A 15,061-nucleotide genomic window follows, 5' to 3' on the forward strand; every position below is an offset into this window, starting at 1 on the left:
TTTTAGCTAGACCTGAAGAAGCGAAACCCTGTAAACAAAGGAGAAAATCACACCAAAGTTATTTCTATAGCCCACCAAACCCGCCACCAAAGCTAAAGAAATGATGGAAATTTCGGTATCTAAGTAGGTATTGCTATCTGAAAAGCTAAAAAGGCGAGATTGTCCGTCGAAAAATACAAAAAGGAAAAAAAAAACCTGAACAACGAGCAACTGAGAATCGCATCGTAATTCTGAACTCGGAAGCCGTGAAAATGCTTCCGCCAGGTCAAGTCCAAAAGGCTTCAAGAACTGCTTTGGAAATGCCCCAATAAACTGTCGACAAACTATGCCAGATGATAGATTTACTGTAGTAAACTGAACATGAACATAATACCGTGGGCGAATGAAGACCTTTGAATTCCCGGGTAACGAAAAGCCTCGCGGAATTTCAAAGGAGATTAAAATGATTAAACCGCACAAAGATTTATTTACAAAGTGAAACCGAACCGACAGTAATTTTGTTGCTGGACCGGTAAGAGAAACGATCATTGTTTGAGCTTATGATTTCCCCCTAAATATTACCGATCGCTTCCTCTGCAAGGCCGATTTTATTCTTTAAAAAAAATCCCTCATGACAGTTCAAACTTTTATATGGCAGGTTCGTAGATCTACAGCCACAGGAGTCTGAGAACTGACTGATACATTCTGATACATGCATAACACCTTAATAATCCTTGCATTAATCCTTGCTACATGGAACGATTTTGGGAACCGACCAAGAAACTGTCAAATGTTGGAAAAAAGGGATTCCATTCCTATGCAAAATTAAATACGCATGATTTGCTCGTTGCCACTCTATCGATAGGTATACCTAGTATATATATTTTTGTGTATGTGACCTCATTATTTTTACTTTCCTCCTTTCACCGTATATGCAAGGTACGAAGCCATTAAAGGCCTCCCTTCCTTCAATGGTTCCTAATTTCACTGGGCGACAGAGCGAGGTTGAAGAGATCATCGGACACGTAACTTCCGAATCTACCCGACTGGTGTCGATCTGGGGTTCACCTGGGTTCGGAAAAACATCAGTTGCAATTACAGTGGGACACGCGCTCCAGACTCAAGGGCTACCTGTGTATTGGGTCTCATTACGGGGACTGCAGTCAAAAGCAGATCTGACTTCAAAGTTTCTTTGCCTTCCAAGGCAACCAACCATCAATAATCAACCGTCCCATCAGCGTCTGTCCCTTGACGATGAGATTTGCCAACTATTCACCCAAATATCAAAAAAGTCTGTATTTATTCTTGATAATGCCGATGATTTGTTAGAAAGTGGTGGGCCAAAAGTGAAGGAAGAGGTCATGCAACTTCTTGAAGAAATACTCAGGCAAAACCCAAGGCTGACATGCATTGTAACCACGAGAGAGTCTCTTGAGTTTATGGACATTCATTTTCAAGGCCATCAAGGCTTAAGAATAAGAACATTAGATAAAGACTCTACACAATGCCTAATTCATGAGTTACTTCCAAATGCGAGGCGTGCGGATTGCGCAGAAGTCGCGCATATCTGCGGACAAGTTCCTTTGGCCATAAAAATAATGTGTTCTTTGATATCTGAAGATAATGCTTCACCACGCCATTTTCTAGATGATTTCAAGGCGTCCTCTACAGAAAGTATCGTGAGCATGTTGGACAATCACGATTACCCGGCAAGCCATCGACTACAGTTCATTTTTGACTCCTCTTTCCAGAGACTTACTGCACAAGAACAAGAAGCACTAATCTCATTTAGCATTCTCCCTGGGAATTTCATTACTGAGGTCGCTGTGGCCGTTTTAGGCACCAAAAGTGGTTTTGAAGCCAAAAGAATGTTACAAAATCTTCGGAGGAAATCACTGATTGATTCAGGCTCTAAACCCGGGACTTTCACAATGCACAAACTGTTGCAATCATTTTCGAAAGAGAAAGGAGACACTGATATGAAAGAGACGATTCTCAATGCAAAGGAACGTTTGAATGCATTCTATGTCTCGCACTTTGATAAACTAAATGAACAATTTCTCACCGGGCATTCCATGGATGCATATATTGCATTTTATGAGGATAAGGAGAGCATTATTCAAAGCCTAGTAGAGGGATGTTTTGACTCCAAAACAGCTGACACTGTCTTTGAGATTTTGGTCAAGGGGGAGTTGTTTCTTGACTCACTTTTTTGGACTGAAAGTGAAGGTAAAAACTTCAATTACATATACGATGCCGCCATAAAAGCAGCCAACCTGCATGGAAATGAAAAATACCACAGGCAGCTACTTTCTTCCAAAGCTTTCGGTGAAGCCACCTGGGGAAGAAAAGGACAGACGAATCAGCTTCTCTCTGAGGTGAAAATTCTGCAAGCAGCATCGTCTCTTGTTTCTAATCAGGAAAAAGGCAAATGCTTCTGCTATTTAGGAATCTGTCACCTTACTGAAGAAGAAACGAAGAGTGGAGTCCACTGCCTACAACAGGCGCTTTCATTACTGGAGACTTGCATCGACCCAGAGGCGTTATTTCTAAAGTTTCTTATTCTTCAGATCCTCGTTTGTTATTATCAGTCCCTAAATGACTTCCACAATGCAAGTTACTACTATGAAAAATCACTAGATCTGTCCTCTTCAGTAGGAGATTGCAAACTCCTCATTATTCCGCCGATAAAATGCAAAGCACAAAAAACTACCAATGAAATGCAGTTTGAAAAGGACTCAAACATTTTGCTCAACCAACCTTTCGAATTACAGTTTGCCTATCTCTTAGGAGCGGCTACAAAGTTTTACGCTGACACTAAAACCAAACACAATACAAGCCAATTGGTTCTCCGAACGTTAGAGTGCCTCGAAAAAAATGTTACACCTTCAACTGGTTTGCTAACTTTTCACACAGCTGTGGTACAGGTGCTCTGGATTTTGAATAGTGAAGACCCTGAAAAACTATTGTGGTCACGAATAAATTATCATGAAAAAACACTCACGCAAAGCAAAGAAACTTTCCCTAAAAGTCACGACTTTGGCGGTTATGGTCAAATACAAATTAAAGCGCTTGTGGACTGCTACTTAGATCTGGGTATATTTTACACTGAAAGAAAAAAATATTCAGAAGCTCTTCAGTCATACAACCGGGGGTTAACCACAGCAACAAGGTCCTTTGGAGAAGAACATGAAAGCACTGCTGACAGCTACAGGCAACTCGGTGTAATACAATACAACATGCATGACTACGGAGCAGCTCTACAATCTCACCAGCGTGCATTAGATATCCGTCTTAAACTGTTTGGAGAAGAACATGAAAGCACTGCTGACAGCTACAGGCAACTAGGTGTAATACAATACAACATGCACGACTACAGAGCAGCTCTACAATCTCACCAGCGTGCATTAGATATCCGCCTTAAACTGTTTGGAGAAGAACATGAAAGCACTGCTGACAGCTACAGGCAACTAGGTGTAATACAATACAACATGCACGACTACAGAGCAGCTCTACAATCTCACCAGCGTGCAATAGCTATCCGTATTAAACTATTTGGAGAGGACCATGAAAGCACTGCTGACAGCTACAGACAACTCGGTGTAACACAATGCAAGATGCATGACTACAGTGCAGCTCTACAATCTCAGCAGCATGCACTAGCTATCCGTATTAAACTATTTGGAGAAGAACATGAAAGCACGGCTAACAACTACAGGGAACTCGGTGTAACACAAAATAACATGCATGACTACAGCGAAGCTCTACAATCTCATCAGCGTGCATTAGCTATCTGTATTAAACTATTTGGAGAGGACCATGAAAGCACTGCTGACAGCTACAGGGAACTCGGTGTAACACAATACAACATGCATGACAACACGGCAGCTCTACAATCTCACCACCGTGCATTGGCTACCCGTATTAAACTATTTGGAGAGGACCATGAAAGCACTGCCGACAGCTACAGGCAACTCGGTGTAACACGATACAACATGCATGACTACAGTGAAGCTCTACAATCTCACCAGTGTGCATTAGCTATCCGTCTTAAACTGTTTGGAGAAGGACATGAAGTCACTGCTGACACCTACAGGCAAGTCGGTGTAACACAACACAAAATACACGACTGCAGCGCAGCTCTACAATCTCATCAGCGTGCTTTAGCTATCTGTGTTAAACTGTTTGGAGAGGACCATGAAAGCACTGCTGACAGCTACAGGCAACTCGGTGTAACACAAAACAACATGCATGATTGTAGTGCAGCCCTACAATCTCACCAGCGTGCATTGGCTATCCGTATTAAAGTATTTGGAGAGGACCATGAAAGCACTGCTGACAGCTACAGGGAACTAGGTGTAACACAATACAACATGCATGACTACCGTGCAGCTCTACAATCTCAGCAGCGTGCTTTAGCTATCCGTATTAAACTATTTGGAGAGGAACATGAAAGCACTGCCGACAGCTACAGGCAACTCGGTGTAACACAACACAATATGCATGACTACAGCGCAGCTCTACAATCTCACCAGCGTGCTTTAGCTATCCGTCTTAAACTATTTGGAGAAGAACATGAAAGCACTGCTGACAGCTACAGGGAACTCGGTGGAACACAATGCAACATGCATGACTACAGCGTAGCTCTACAATCTCACCAGCGTGCATTAGCTATCTGTATCAAACTATTTGGAGAGGACCATGAAAGCACTGCTGACAGCTACAGGGAAGTCGGTGTTACGCAATACAGCATGAATGACTACAGCGCAGCTCTACAATCTTACCAGTGTGCATTAGCTATCCGTATTAAACTATTTGGAGAGGAACATGAAAGCACTGCCGACAGCTACAGGCAACTCGGTGTAACACAACACAATATGCATGACTACAGCGCAGCTCTACAATCTCACCAGCGTGCTTTAGCTATCCGTCTTAAACTATTTGGAGAAGAACATGAAAGCACTGCTGACAGCTACAGGGAACTCGGTGTAACGCAAAACAACATGCATGACTGCAGCGCAGCCCTACAATCTCACCAGCGTGCATTGGCTATCCGTATTAAACTATTTGGAGAGTACCATGAAAGCACTGCTGACAGCTACAGGGAACTAGGTGTAACACAATACAACATGCATGACTACAGCGCAGCCCTACAATATCACCATCGTGCATTGGCTATCCGTCTTAAACTTGTTGGAGAGGACCATGAAAGCACTGCTGACAGCTACAGGCAACTCGGTGGAACACAATGCAACATGCATGACTACAGCGTAGCTCTACAATCTCACCAGCGTGCATTAGCTATCTGTATCAAACTATTTGGAGAGGACCATGAAAGCACTGCTGACAGCTACAGGGAAGTCGGTGTTACGCAATACAGCATGAATGACTACAGCGCAGCTCTACAATCTTACCAGTGTGCATTAGCTATCTATATTAAACTATTTGGAGAAGAACATGAAAGCACTGCTGACAACTATAGGGAACTCGGTGTGACACAATACAACATGCATGACTACAGCGCAGCTCTACAATCTCACCAGCATGCATTAGCTATCCGTATAAAACTATTTGGAGAGGACCATGAAAGCACTGCCGACAGCTACAGGCAACTCGGTGTAACACAACACAATATGCATGACTACAGCGCAGCTCTACAATCTCACCAGCGTGCATTAGGTATCCGTCTGAAACTGTTTGGAGAGGACCATGAAAGTACTGCTGACAGCTACATGGCACTTGGTGTAACACAGTACAACATGCATGACTTCAGCGCAGCTCTACAATCTCAGCAGCGTGTAGTAGCTATCCGTCTTAAACTGTTTGGGGAAGAACATGCAAAAACTTCTGACAGCTACAGGAAAGTGAAGATCACTCAAGACGCCCTTCGCGAGAAAGGTGAGAAATACAAAATTATCTAAGGCTAACTGATTATTAATGTTGTCTAACAGAATGGTAGTGTGCAAATATTAAGCCCCGTGCAAACGGACGCAACATTGTTGGCTAACAACTTCCAACATTGTTGTTGTTACATGTTGCTTCCGTTTGCACACCCTGTTGCATGTTGTTTGATGTTGTTGCACAAAGTTTGAAACCGGTTAAAGGCTGCGTGCAAACGTTGGGAATCGTTGCGTGCGTGTTGGGAGTGGTGTGCAAACGGATGCAACAACTTCCAGTAATGTTGGGACCTGCAGTGCATCGTGGGAAGGATACAACCCATAAGTCTTTTTGTAAACCATGCGTAATGAGCGTGCGTGGCCCCAACAATGTTGGAAGAGCGATGGAAACGCATCCAACATTGTTGCGCTTCGCTTCGGCGATCTCGGAACGAAAGAAATGTTGGGAGTTGTTGGCTGAAAAGTGTAGTGTATTAGGACCCAGATTCCCCCTCAGTAGGGCATGGAACGCCTGACTATAGTTGTTAAGGACCACGAGTCTTGTAGGCGGAATAAAGCTATCGTTTAAGGTTCAATCCGTTGTAATCCTTAGTTATTTGACGACTAGATCGGTCACAACATTGGCGACGAGGGTAAAACAAGACCCCAAGAAGTCAGGGAGACGAAAAGATCGCGAGAAACATGGACGATAATGAACGAAACCGTATCAAAACATTCGACTGTCATGGGGACCAAAACACGCTTGGTTTGCGATGGAAGCGGTGGATGACAGCGTTCGAACTATTTGCAGACGGCAAAGGCTTAATTCTAAATGAAGACAACGCGGCCAACAGGCAGAGGAGACGTGCATTAATGCTCCATCTCGCGGGACCCGATGTTCAAGATACTTTCCTTACCCTGCCGAACACGGGAGATGTGAAAGATTACCGGAAAGCGGTCGATGCACTTAACGTATACTTCGCTCCCAAAGTCGACACTACGTATGCTAGACACTGTTTCAGACAGCTAGTTCAAGCACCAGGGAAACAATCCGACAGTTTGCAACCAGACTCAGACGAGCATCGAAAGATTGTGACTATGGCGAAGACACAGATAACCAAATTCGTGATAAAATCCTCTGCAAGTGCACCAGGTAGATAAAACGAAAACTCCTGCGCTTGAAATAGCCGAGACCTGCGAAAAAGTCGACGCACAGCTTGCTGCAATACCGTAAATCGTCTATTAAGCCCCCCCTCTTTATTAAGCCCTCCCTCCCCTCCCCTATTTATTCTTCACTAATAAATGATAGACTGTATTAATCAACCACGACTGTAAAACTTCGTGTGGACGGATCCAGGATGGTTTATTTAACAACTGGAAGATCGGATTTGATTCTGATCCTCAGCTGCATGACCTAAAATTTCTTGTACTTGAGCTTTTCCATTTTGCAATCTAGTTCTTTATGGAGAACTGATACCATTGTCGCTTTTAAATTAAATTAGCCCCCCCCCCCCCCCCCTCAAATGGGCTTGAAATAAACTATATAGATTTAGCTAGGGCTAAAAGCGAGGCTCCCATTAATAAATTTATAATTTAAATCAAACAATAAACTTGTATTCAACAATTCAGTTAACTTTAGAGCACATTCGTGTGACTTTTCAGGGAAAGGCTAAGTGATTTTACAAAAAATAATTTTGCAAACAGCCCAAGAGTGAACCAAATCTCACATCGAGTTGATAGCCTCATAAGTACACCCAAAAACTGGCAATCATCTTCGATCACATTTATTAAGAGCCATAATGGCTCTTGATCACCGTAGATTAATTAGGCCTGGAAAAAAAATTCCGGCCGAATTTTTTGCGTTCGACAAGTTTATTTTACAAAATCTTGCCAACAAATCTCGGTGCGTGTAAACCAACCTTTTATATCATTTATACATCACATCTGAGGTGAAACAGTATTATGAGGCACTGTTTTTGTCATATAGACCTCGGACAACAGAATTCAGTATTTCACAATATTGCGATACAAATTGCTATTCAGGACGATCGAAGCACGCGTGGGCTTTAGCCGTAAACCGTTGAAAAAATTTTCAAAATCATCTATACGGCCAGCCGGTTCTGACTTTTACAGTGCTAGCGGTGGCGAGTGTTTGAATGAACATTAACAGAGTTACGCTCCAACATAATAAGGAATTTATTATGTTTATTTTTTATTTTAAAACGGTTTAAGGTGGCTCGATATAGTTTTTCAAGGTCAATACCTCCCAAGTTTGAGCGTAAACTACGTCGCCATAAACAAAGATTTGGAAAAATTGACACCACAGTTGTATTAGATAAAGATGCAAATTTGTTATGATCAGGGTTGCAATGACATCGGAGTTGTCATAGCAACGAAATGACGCCATTACCTAGTTTACTTGCAGCATGATTTCTCGGCACTGGGAACTGTTCTTCCAAAATCGTTTACTGGAACTTTTTCCTACAACAGCCGCCTCGATGTTCGTGAAGTTTAAGCGAAATCTGTAAGAGCGTTATCGAGATATTTTGGGATCAAGTTTTTATGGTTAGAAATACGGTAAAAAATGGACAGTCTTGATGTTCGACTGTTATCTGTACTAAACGAAGCGCTTTTGGCATGCAATTTCACCTCATAGTAGTTTCAATCTTTTTAAAAACATGTGTGAAAGATCATTGAGATACCTCCAGCCGATTGCTAGAAAGAAGGATTTGATTAGTATGTATCAAGGCGCTCTTGTTAGCGGTAATATAGACATTTCGGTCTACTTTAACAAACTAGCGAATAATTTTTAAATCGCTCGATAAATTTTTTAGAAAATTTACGAATCTTGAGATTAACCGTCCTTTTATATGACCTCTTAGTTTCAAGATTATTGATATATTGTAAGGCAGTAAAATAAGGGCTTGAATTCGCTAATATTTTGTCAGAAATTTTGTGTTTACAAGTGAGAGCCTCTCATTATTCAGGGTTATTGTCTCCAAGTTTCATATTTTCGTGCACAACAATACCTAGTATTTTTGCATATGTCAAATGCATTGTTAGTTACTGCTGTTCACGTGAAAATGAAACTTTGAGACAATAACGCTGAATAATAAGAGGCTCTCACTTGTAATACCTCGTTTTGACAGCTGTCAATGGATCACAACATTGACGTGTATCAGTTTTCCTTTGCTCCGATCCCAAACTAGCTAGAAAGTATGAGACTGAACATTGATCGCGATCTAGTAAAATAATTAACTGGTCAGCGGACAGCTTCCAAATAAATCACGTCACCTCAATGAGTTGACACATGAGCCCGCGATATGGTTATGGGATAATGGTAAGTGGCTATCCTGTTTTGACAGCTGTCAATTGACCATATTGTGAATGTCCAATGTAAAAGATGTGGACTTAGCAAGACACGCCTGAGACACCCCTCCCTTCCTTTTGATAGTCTCCCCTACCCCACCTGTACAATCTGTAGACGCGTACGCTCGGTCAATCACGTGACAACCAAAGGAAAAGAGGTTGACCATAATCTATGGGTATGGGGCTCTGTCCCACGCGCGCTTCGCGCGCGTGGGAGCCCCGCTATAAGCCCCCCGGAGGGCTTATTAGAGGATTTACGGTAACCATAGAAGGAAAGGGAGAGAATTCAGCTAGTGTAAACCGCATAGAGGGAACAAAGAGAGGCAATGGCAAGAGAAATCAGTCACGAGGTACCAAAACCGGCCGTGAGAAAACTTGTCACCGATGTGGTAGAAGCGGACATTTCGGTCGAGATTCCAACTGTCCAGCAAGTGGTCAATTCTGTCATCGATGTGGGCTGGAAGGACATTTTCAAGAGCAGTGCAGGACAAAGCAAAAAGGTGAAGAAAAGCAAAAGCAAAGCAAAGGCCACAGGAACCCCAAGGGAAGTACTGCAAATATGGTTGGTTGCCACGACGAAGAAGAGAAACCAGTGTATGCTTTCACGATAGGAGGCAGGAATGAGGAGAAAATTGAAGTAACCGTTGGAGGTTGTAAGCTGAAAATGATTATAGATTCTGGAGCAAGCACTAACATCATTGACAAGCAAACATTGGAGTGGTTGAAGAAAAACAAAGTGAAGAGTGAATTAGCTCGCCTCTGAAAAGGCTCCAAATCGCACATGCTGAAAAGAAAGACTGGAAGAAAGAGCTGAATGTTTATCTTGCCGCGTACAGAAGCCTACCCCACTCAACGACTGGTGTAAGCCCTGCCGGGTTACTCTTCGGACGGAAAATACGCACCAAGTTTCCTGAGCTGAGCGATGTACATGTCGAACAAGAAGTGCGTGATAGGGATAATGAACAGAAGAGTAAGAGCAAAGCGTACGCTGACATGTAAAGGAATGCGAGGTACTCAGAGGTACTTCCTGGAGATCAAGTGCTAGTGCAACAAGAGAGGAAAAACAAGCTCACAACCCGTTTTGAACCAAGTCCGTACACTGTGGTAAACAAGCATGGAAACAGCTCTATTGTGCAATCTCCAGGCGGAGCCCAATACTCCCGCAATACATCTCATGTAAAGAAACTGCTAGATAATGGTGATACTCATGATGATACACCAAGTATACCGGAAATGGTGATGACCGGAGAGTCCACAAGCAGGATAAAGAGTGTGGTGATACCGGAACCAAATGCTGTTGAGCCCGAAGTTCCACTTAGGAGGTCCCAGAGACACAGAGTGGCCTCAAGTTATCTCAAGGACTATTGTACTTAAACTTTTAGAGACACTGAAATCTCAGAGACATTGTTGACATTGTTGCTAGTCCATGTTTATTTTTATTGGACCAATTATTATTTTGTTTCTACTTCTGCTAAATGGTATTGTTTTCTATCTAAATGGGAAGGGGTGTAGTGTATTAAGACCCAGATTCCCCCTCAGTAGGGCATGGAACGCCTGACTATAGTTGTTAAGGACCACGAGTCGTGTAGGCGGAATGAAGCTATCGTTTAAGGTTCAATCCGTTGTAATCCTTCGTTATTTGCCGACTAGATCGGTCACAACAAAAAGTTTGACCGGTTTCAAACTTTGCGAAACAACAGGCAACAACAGGCAACAACATGCAACAGGGTGTGCAAACGGACGCAACATGTAACATCCAACAATGTTGCCTCCGTTTGCACGGGGCTAAACTTTTCAGCCAACAACTTCCAACATTTCTTTTGTTCCGTGATCGCCGAAGCGTAGCGCAACAATGTTGGATCCGTTTGCTCAGCTCCTTCAACGTTGTTGGGGCCACGCACGCTCATTACGCATGGTTTACAAAGACTTATGGGTTGTATCCTTCCCACGATGCACTGCAAGTCCCAACATTGTTGGGAGTTGTTGCATCCGTTTGCACACCACTGCCAACACGCACTCAACAACTCCCAACATGGCGTAACAGTGTTGGGAGTTGCGTCCGTTGCACGCAGCCTTATTCATAGGAGCACGGATATTTTTCAGAATCTGCTTTCAGAGTAGTTTCTGCTCACTCAGCCTTTGAGCATAGAATAGATAGGAAGATGATTAGACAACGAGTAGTCTCTACTTTTTCTCAGTCCGTCAAGCGAAACGCGCGAGACATGCAAGTGACGTGCGCGCACTCCCCTCCTTAAACTGCAGGAAAAGAACGAATTTTTGCCGTCTAAAAGATGATCGTCAATACAGTGGAATCTGCTTTAATGACAGCCGGTTAATAACGGACTGCTCCTTTGTCCTGACAGTGACTGGTTATTGGAACGGACGGTCCTGGTTATTGCAACGGACAACGGTCGAATCACTGGAAATACTATCAGACACCTTACGTTACGGACACTAGTGATCAGCGTGCCGTATACATCTCATCAGCGAGAGCCTAAAAGAAGTGGAATTTCCAGCAAAACTGAAAGCAAGGCTGGCTATACGGCAAAGAGCTGATTTTTTAGGCCAATTTCGGCTAACAAAATTGCCTTCCTCAGGGCCAGCATTCAGTTTACTTTAATTCAGTCTATATTAGAGTTCCGGCAAGAAAGAACCAGTCGGTTTTATTTACGCGTTGAGTGGACCTTTGCATTCAAAGATTTTTACTGTTTATATATGATAATAGCAACAACTTTATTGACTTTATCTTGGACATTTCAGTACCAAAACAGTCAATATAAAAGAAGTGGGCTACGCCTGTAGAAAAGGTGAACAAACTAAGGGTGGGAAGCGGGGGGTGGGGGGAGAGGGCTGGTAGCGCATTGGCCATATCAAAGCTACACTTCCCCCAACTTCCGTTAGTAAAGGAGCTGTGTCACTAAATTTCTCAAAGTTTAAACAGAGGGAACTGGCAGCAAATCGAGTGGTACTGTAAAATAACCCCTCAAAACCTGTTAAAAGAAGGTATAAATGATACAACAAATACAAAAAGGATGTAAATTTAACAGATTGAAACGGATTTCAATTGTGGTTTTGGAAACCTTGTTCACCTAACAGTTTTTCAAAGTTCAGTTTTGTTGATGGCAACGATTGATATGATGTTTTGGAAACATAGAGTAACTGTCATTAGCCCGGGATCAGGCTCTGCAGTGGGGGAAAAAGGCAAAAAATGGGGTCAAAAAGAAAAAATATCGGCGAAAGAAGCGAGCCAATTTTTTCCCCGTTTTTTCCCCACAGGCTAAACTGGCATCGATAAACAAAATGAAATCTCCTGTGTCACCGTCCCTTAAACTAGACATTGAGAAATAGTTAATAGTGCTCAAATCCCTGATTCAAAGTTTATAGAAACTCATCCTGTTCATCACCCTGCAACACATCAGCTAAAGATATGATAGGATCGGTCTCATATCTCACTATCTATTTTAGCGCTTCTTGAACTATTCAGATCACGGCGGATATCACCACTTGCAAGTGTGAATCAGATATCGCTCTTGTGATAATCTTTGCCCGTGTTAGTTGACGGTGAAACTTAAGCCTGCAAGCAAGCTCTCCAGTTGAGGGAAATCGTGAAAGGTACATGCACGAGCGGCACGCGAGAGGAGACGCCTTAGAGAGCTTTGCCGCTCACTCGCGCGACACGCTTCAGTCGCCCACTGATTTACAGCTTGTTCGCAGCCCAGTGAAATATTTGAATACCCCTCTGCGATAAATAAACTATGTCGCGAATTTTCAGTTTTTCTTCAAAATCCTACAGAAGAGACATTGGAATCAAAGAAAAGCAGAAAGATAATGCTTCATTAAAAGTTACTCTACTACTTTCAATATATGACTGTAACTTTATTACAATAAAGATAAGAGGAAACAGGTTATTTCCCAGTCAAAGCCTCTAGTGGACAATACCTAGGCCCCACACTGAAAAAGTGGTATTAAAAGGCCCCCTCTCTACCCCGCTGCTTTTATTCGTAGCCGTGGGCCACCCACCCAATATTAGGGCTGTTCCTGGGCTGTCTGCCTGTGCCTCCAGGCGAAAACCCAGTAGCAACATATTCACGAATTCAGACATATCTTGGTTTACAAGTAACAAAGATAGCCAGAAAGAAAGTGATTGCAGTGTGGCAGTAGTCAACAGGTGTAGATGTTTTACATAGTTTCTGCATTTTCGTAAACATCATGGAGCACTGACATGTTTTTTTTGTATCTGCGCAGGGACTCAAGTAGAATCACAAGGAGCGCTTACAGAAGATTCAGAAAAGTCTGAAGAAGATGCTGAAGTACATGAGCAAGTGGCTGAGGTAGAAGAAAAGTCTGTGTATGAAACTGAAACTAAAGATGATGCAGAAGGGGAGAAAGTTATTGAAGTAACAAGTGAAGGTACCAGCTGGGCCTTCAAACAGTGGGCTGTTCACCTGATGCTCCCTCCTGATGCTGTATCTGAGCGTACGACAATCGTGGTCCGCAGATGGAAGTACAGTGTCCGTTCACCCCCGCTGCAGGAGCATGAAGCCATCACTAGCAATGTTATTGAACTATCCTCCTTGAACGGTCAAGAACTAAAATTTAACACCAAGGTAAAACTGTCGTTATCTCACAGCGCAACAGACCTACAGGGCTACGAGGTAGTAATAAAACGGCTGCTTGACAAAGGGACGAATAATTGGGAAGACTTGCATGGAACCAGGGACATACGTTGTCGTCAAGACTTCGAAGACAATCTCCCTTCCCACATGGAAATACCGGTGATTTTCTTTCCCGTTGCTCAGGCTGATATATCTGAGTGCTCAACATACGCAGTAGTTTGCCGTCTCAAGGCTTCTCCAACTTACACCATCACATCTGGTGGCGGCTCATTCAGCCATCCTGACTTCCCAGACGTGACAATTACAATCCCTGAGAATGCTGTTGCACCTAAAGCAAAGTTTCCGTTGGAGTTAAAGGTTCAAGAAGTTTCAAATGAAGAATTTGAAGCTGAAGGCAAATTTCTTGGACCTGTATTGAGAATCAAATGTTTTGAAGCTGTTCAGTTTTTGAAACCTGTCACGATTCAGCTGCCAATTTCTCTTCGAGAGCAAGAAGACTTGAACCTAAACTACACAACATGTGAAGTCAGAGTGCTGTTCCTCAAGTCCGATAATGACCAAAAAGAATGGATTGAAATCACTGATGATCTTGTGAAACCGCCAAGTCTTGATGGAAAGTTTGTAAGGTTCAATGTGGAACGGTTCTCTGCATATTCGCATTGTGTTGAGAAGAGAAACGATAACTCCTGGTTTTTTGTAAAAATGATAACAGATTTCCTTTACAGCCGCACTCTTATTCCGCCCATACGGACAGTCTTCTTCGCTTACTTTCGTCCAGATTTTTTAACCATTTTGTGTCTGATGTGTTGCCCTGCTCACCTTAAAGAAGAGGTGTTAGAGCGGCTTAAAAAACAAGGCATAAAGCCTATTTGCCAAAACTCGAAGAAAGATATGGTACCTGGGCACGATAAGGCATCCGTGTTTGTATCAGAAGGAATATAACCTCACGTAAAGAGTGACATGGAGGAAATTTATCTTAAGCTTTTAGAGGACGATGCAGACGATGCAGAGTTGGAGGTTCGTTTTCATGATGACAAAATCGCAGCTCGAGTGCAATTTTATTTAAGCATCTTAGAAGCCTCAATGCCTCTATTGTGTAGATTGCACTTAAGAACACCCACTCAGGGTACCGCCTTACGTGAACCTAGGAGACAGCCTAGTGCACGGATGGAAGGCACTCCAACGAACGTTGTACTAGAAAATCTATCAAAAAAAATCTCT

At 42.9% G+C, this 15,061-nt stretch overlaps 3 protein-coding genes across 3 annotated transcripts in view; 2 read left to right on the plus strand and 1 right to left on the minus strand.

Moving 5' to 3' along the window:
• The window catches only part of LOC140942743 (axin interactor, dorsalization-associated protein-like), a 46,060-nt gene that overhangs the window by 18,064 nt on the left and 12,935 nt on the right, over positions 1 to 15,061 (minus strand). The window lies entirely within an intron of this gene.
• On the plus strand, positions 912 to 5,900 carry LOC140943212 (uncharacterized). Its single transcript, XM_073392281.1, has 4 exons — positions 912 to 2,836; positions 4,241 to 4,553; positions 4,818 to 4,967; positions 5,649 to 5,900. The coding sequence occupies exons 1-4, from the start codon at positions 912 to 914 to the stop codon at positions 5,898 to 5,900; spliced, it is 2,640 nt and encodes an 879-aa protein (XP_073248382.1).
• Positions 9,551 to 15,061, plus strand: part of LOC140943213 (uncharacterized) — a 5,730-nt gene continuing 219 nt past the window's right edge. The window contains exons 1-4 of the mRNA XM_073392283.1: positions 9,551 to 9,786; positions 10,226 to 10,590; positions 13,470 to 14,536; positions 14,795 to 15,061. The exon at positions 14,795 to 15,061 is cut by the window's right edge and continues 219 nt beyond it. Coding sequence (XP_073248384.1) covers positions 9,551 to 9,786; positions 10,226 to 10,590; positions 13,470 to 14,536; positions 14,795 to 15,061 — 1,935 coding nt within the window. The remainder of the gene's footprint in view (positions 9,787 to 10,225; positions 10,591 to 13,469; positions 14,537 to 14,794) is intronic.

This window comes from Porites lutea, chromosome 7, assembly GCF_958299795.1.
Source record: "Porites lutea chromosome 7, jaPorLute2.1, whole genome shotgun sequence".
In the NCBI taxonomy this organism is placed as follows: domain Eukaryota; kingdom Metazoa; phylum Cnidaria; class Anthozoa; order Scleractinia; family Poritidae; genus Porites; species Porites lutea.

Excerpts from the sequence above, each read along its gene's own strand:
- LOC140943212 (XM_073392281.1), top strand. The coding sequence starts at position 912 with ATGCAAGGTACGAAGCCATTAAAGGCCTCCCTTCCTTCAATGGTTCCT. Across the intron at positions 2,837-4,240 it reads AGCCAATTGGTTCTCCGAAC|TGCAGCCCTACAATCTCACC; the intron begins GTTAGAGTGCCT and ends GCATGATTGTAG. Across the intron at positions 4,968-5,648 it reads ACAGCTACAGGGAACTCGGT|CGTGCATTAGGTATCCGTCT; the intron begins GTAACGCAAAAC and ends CAATCTCACCAG.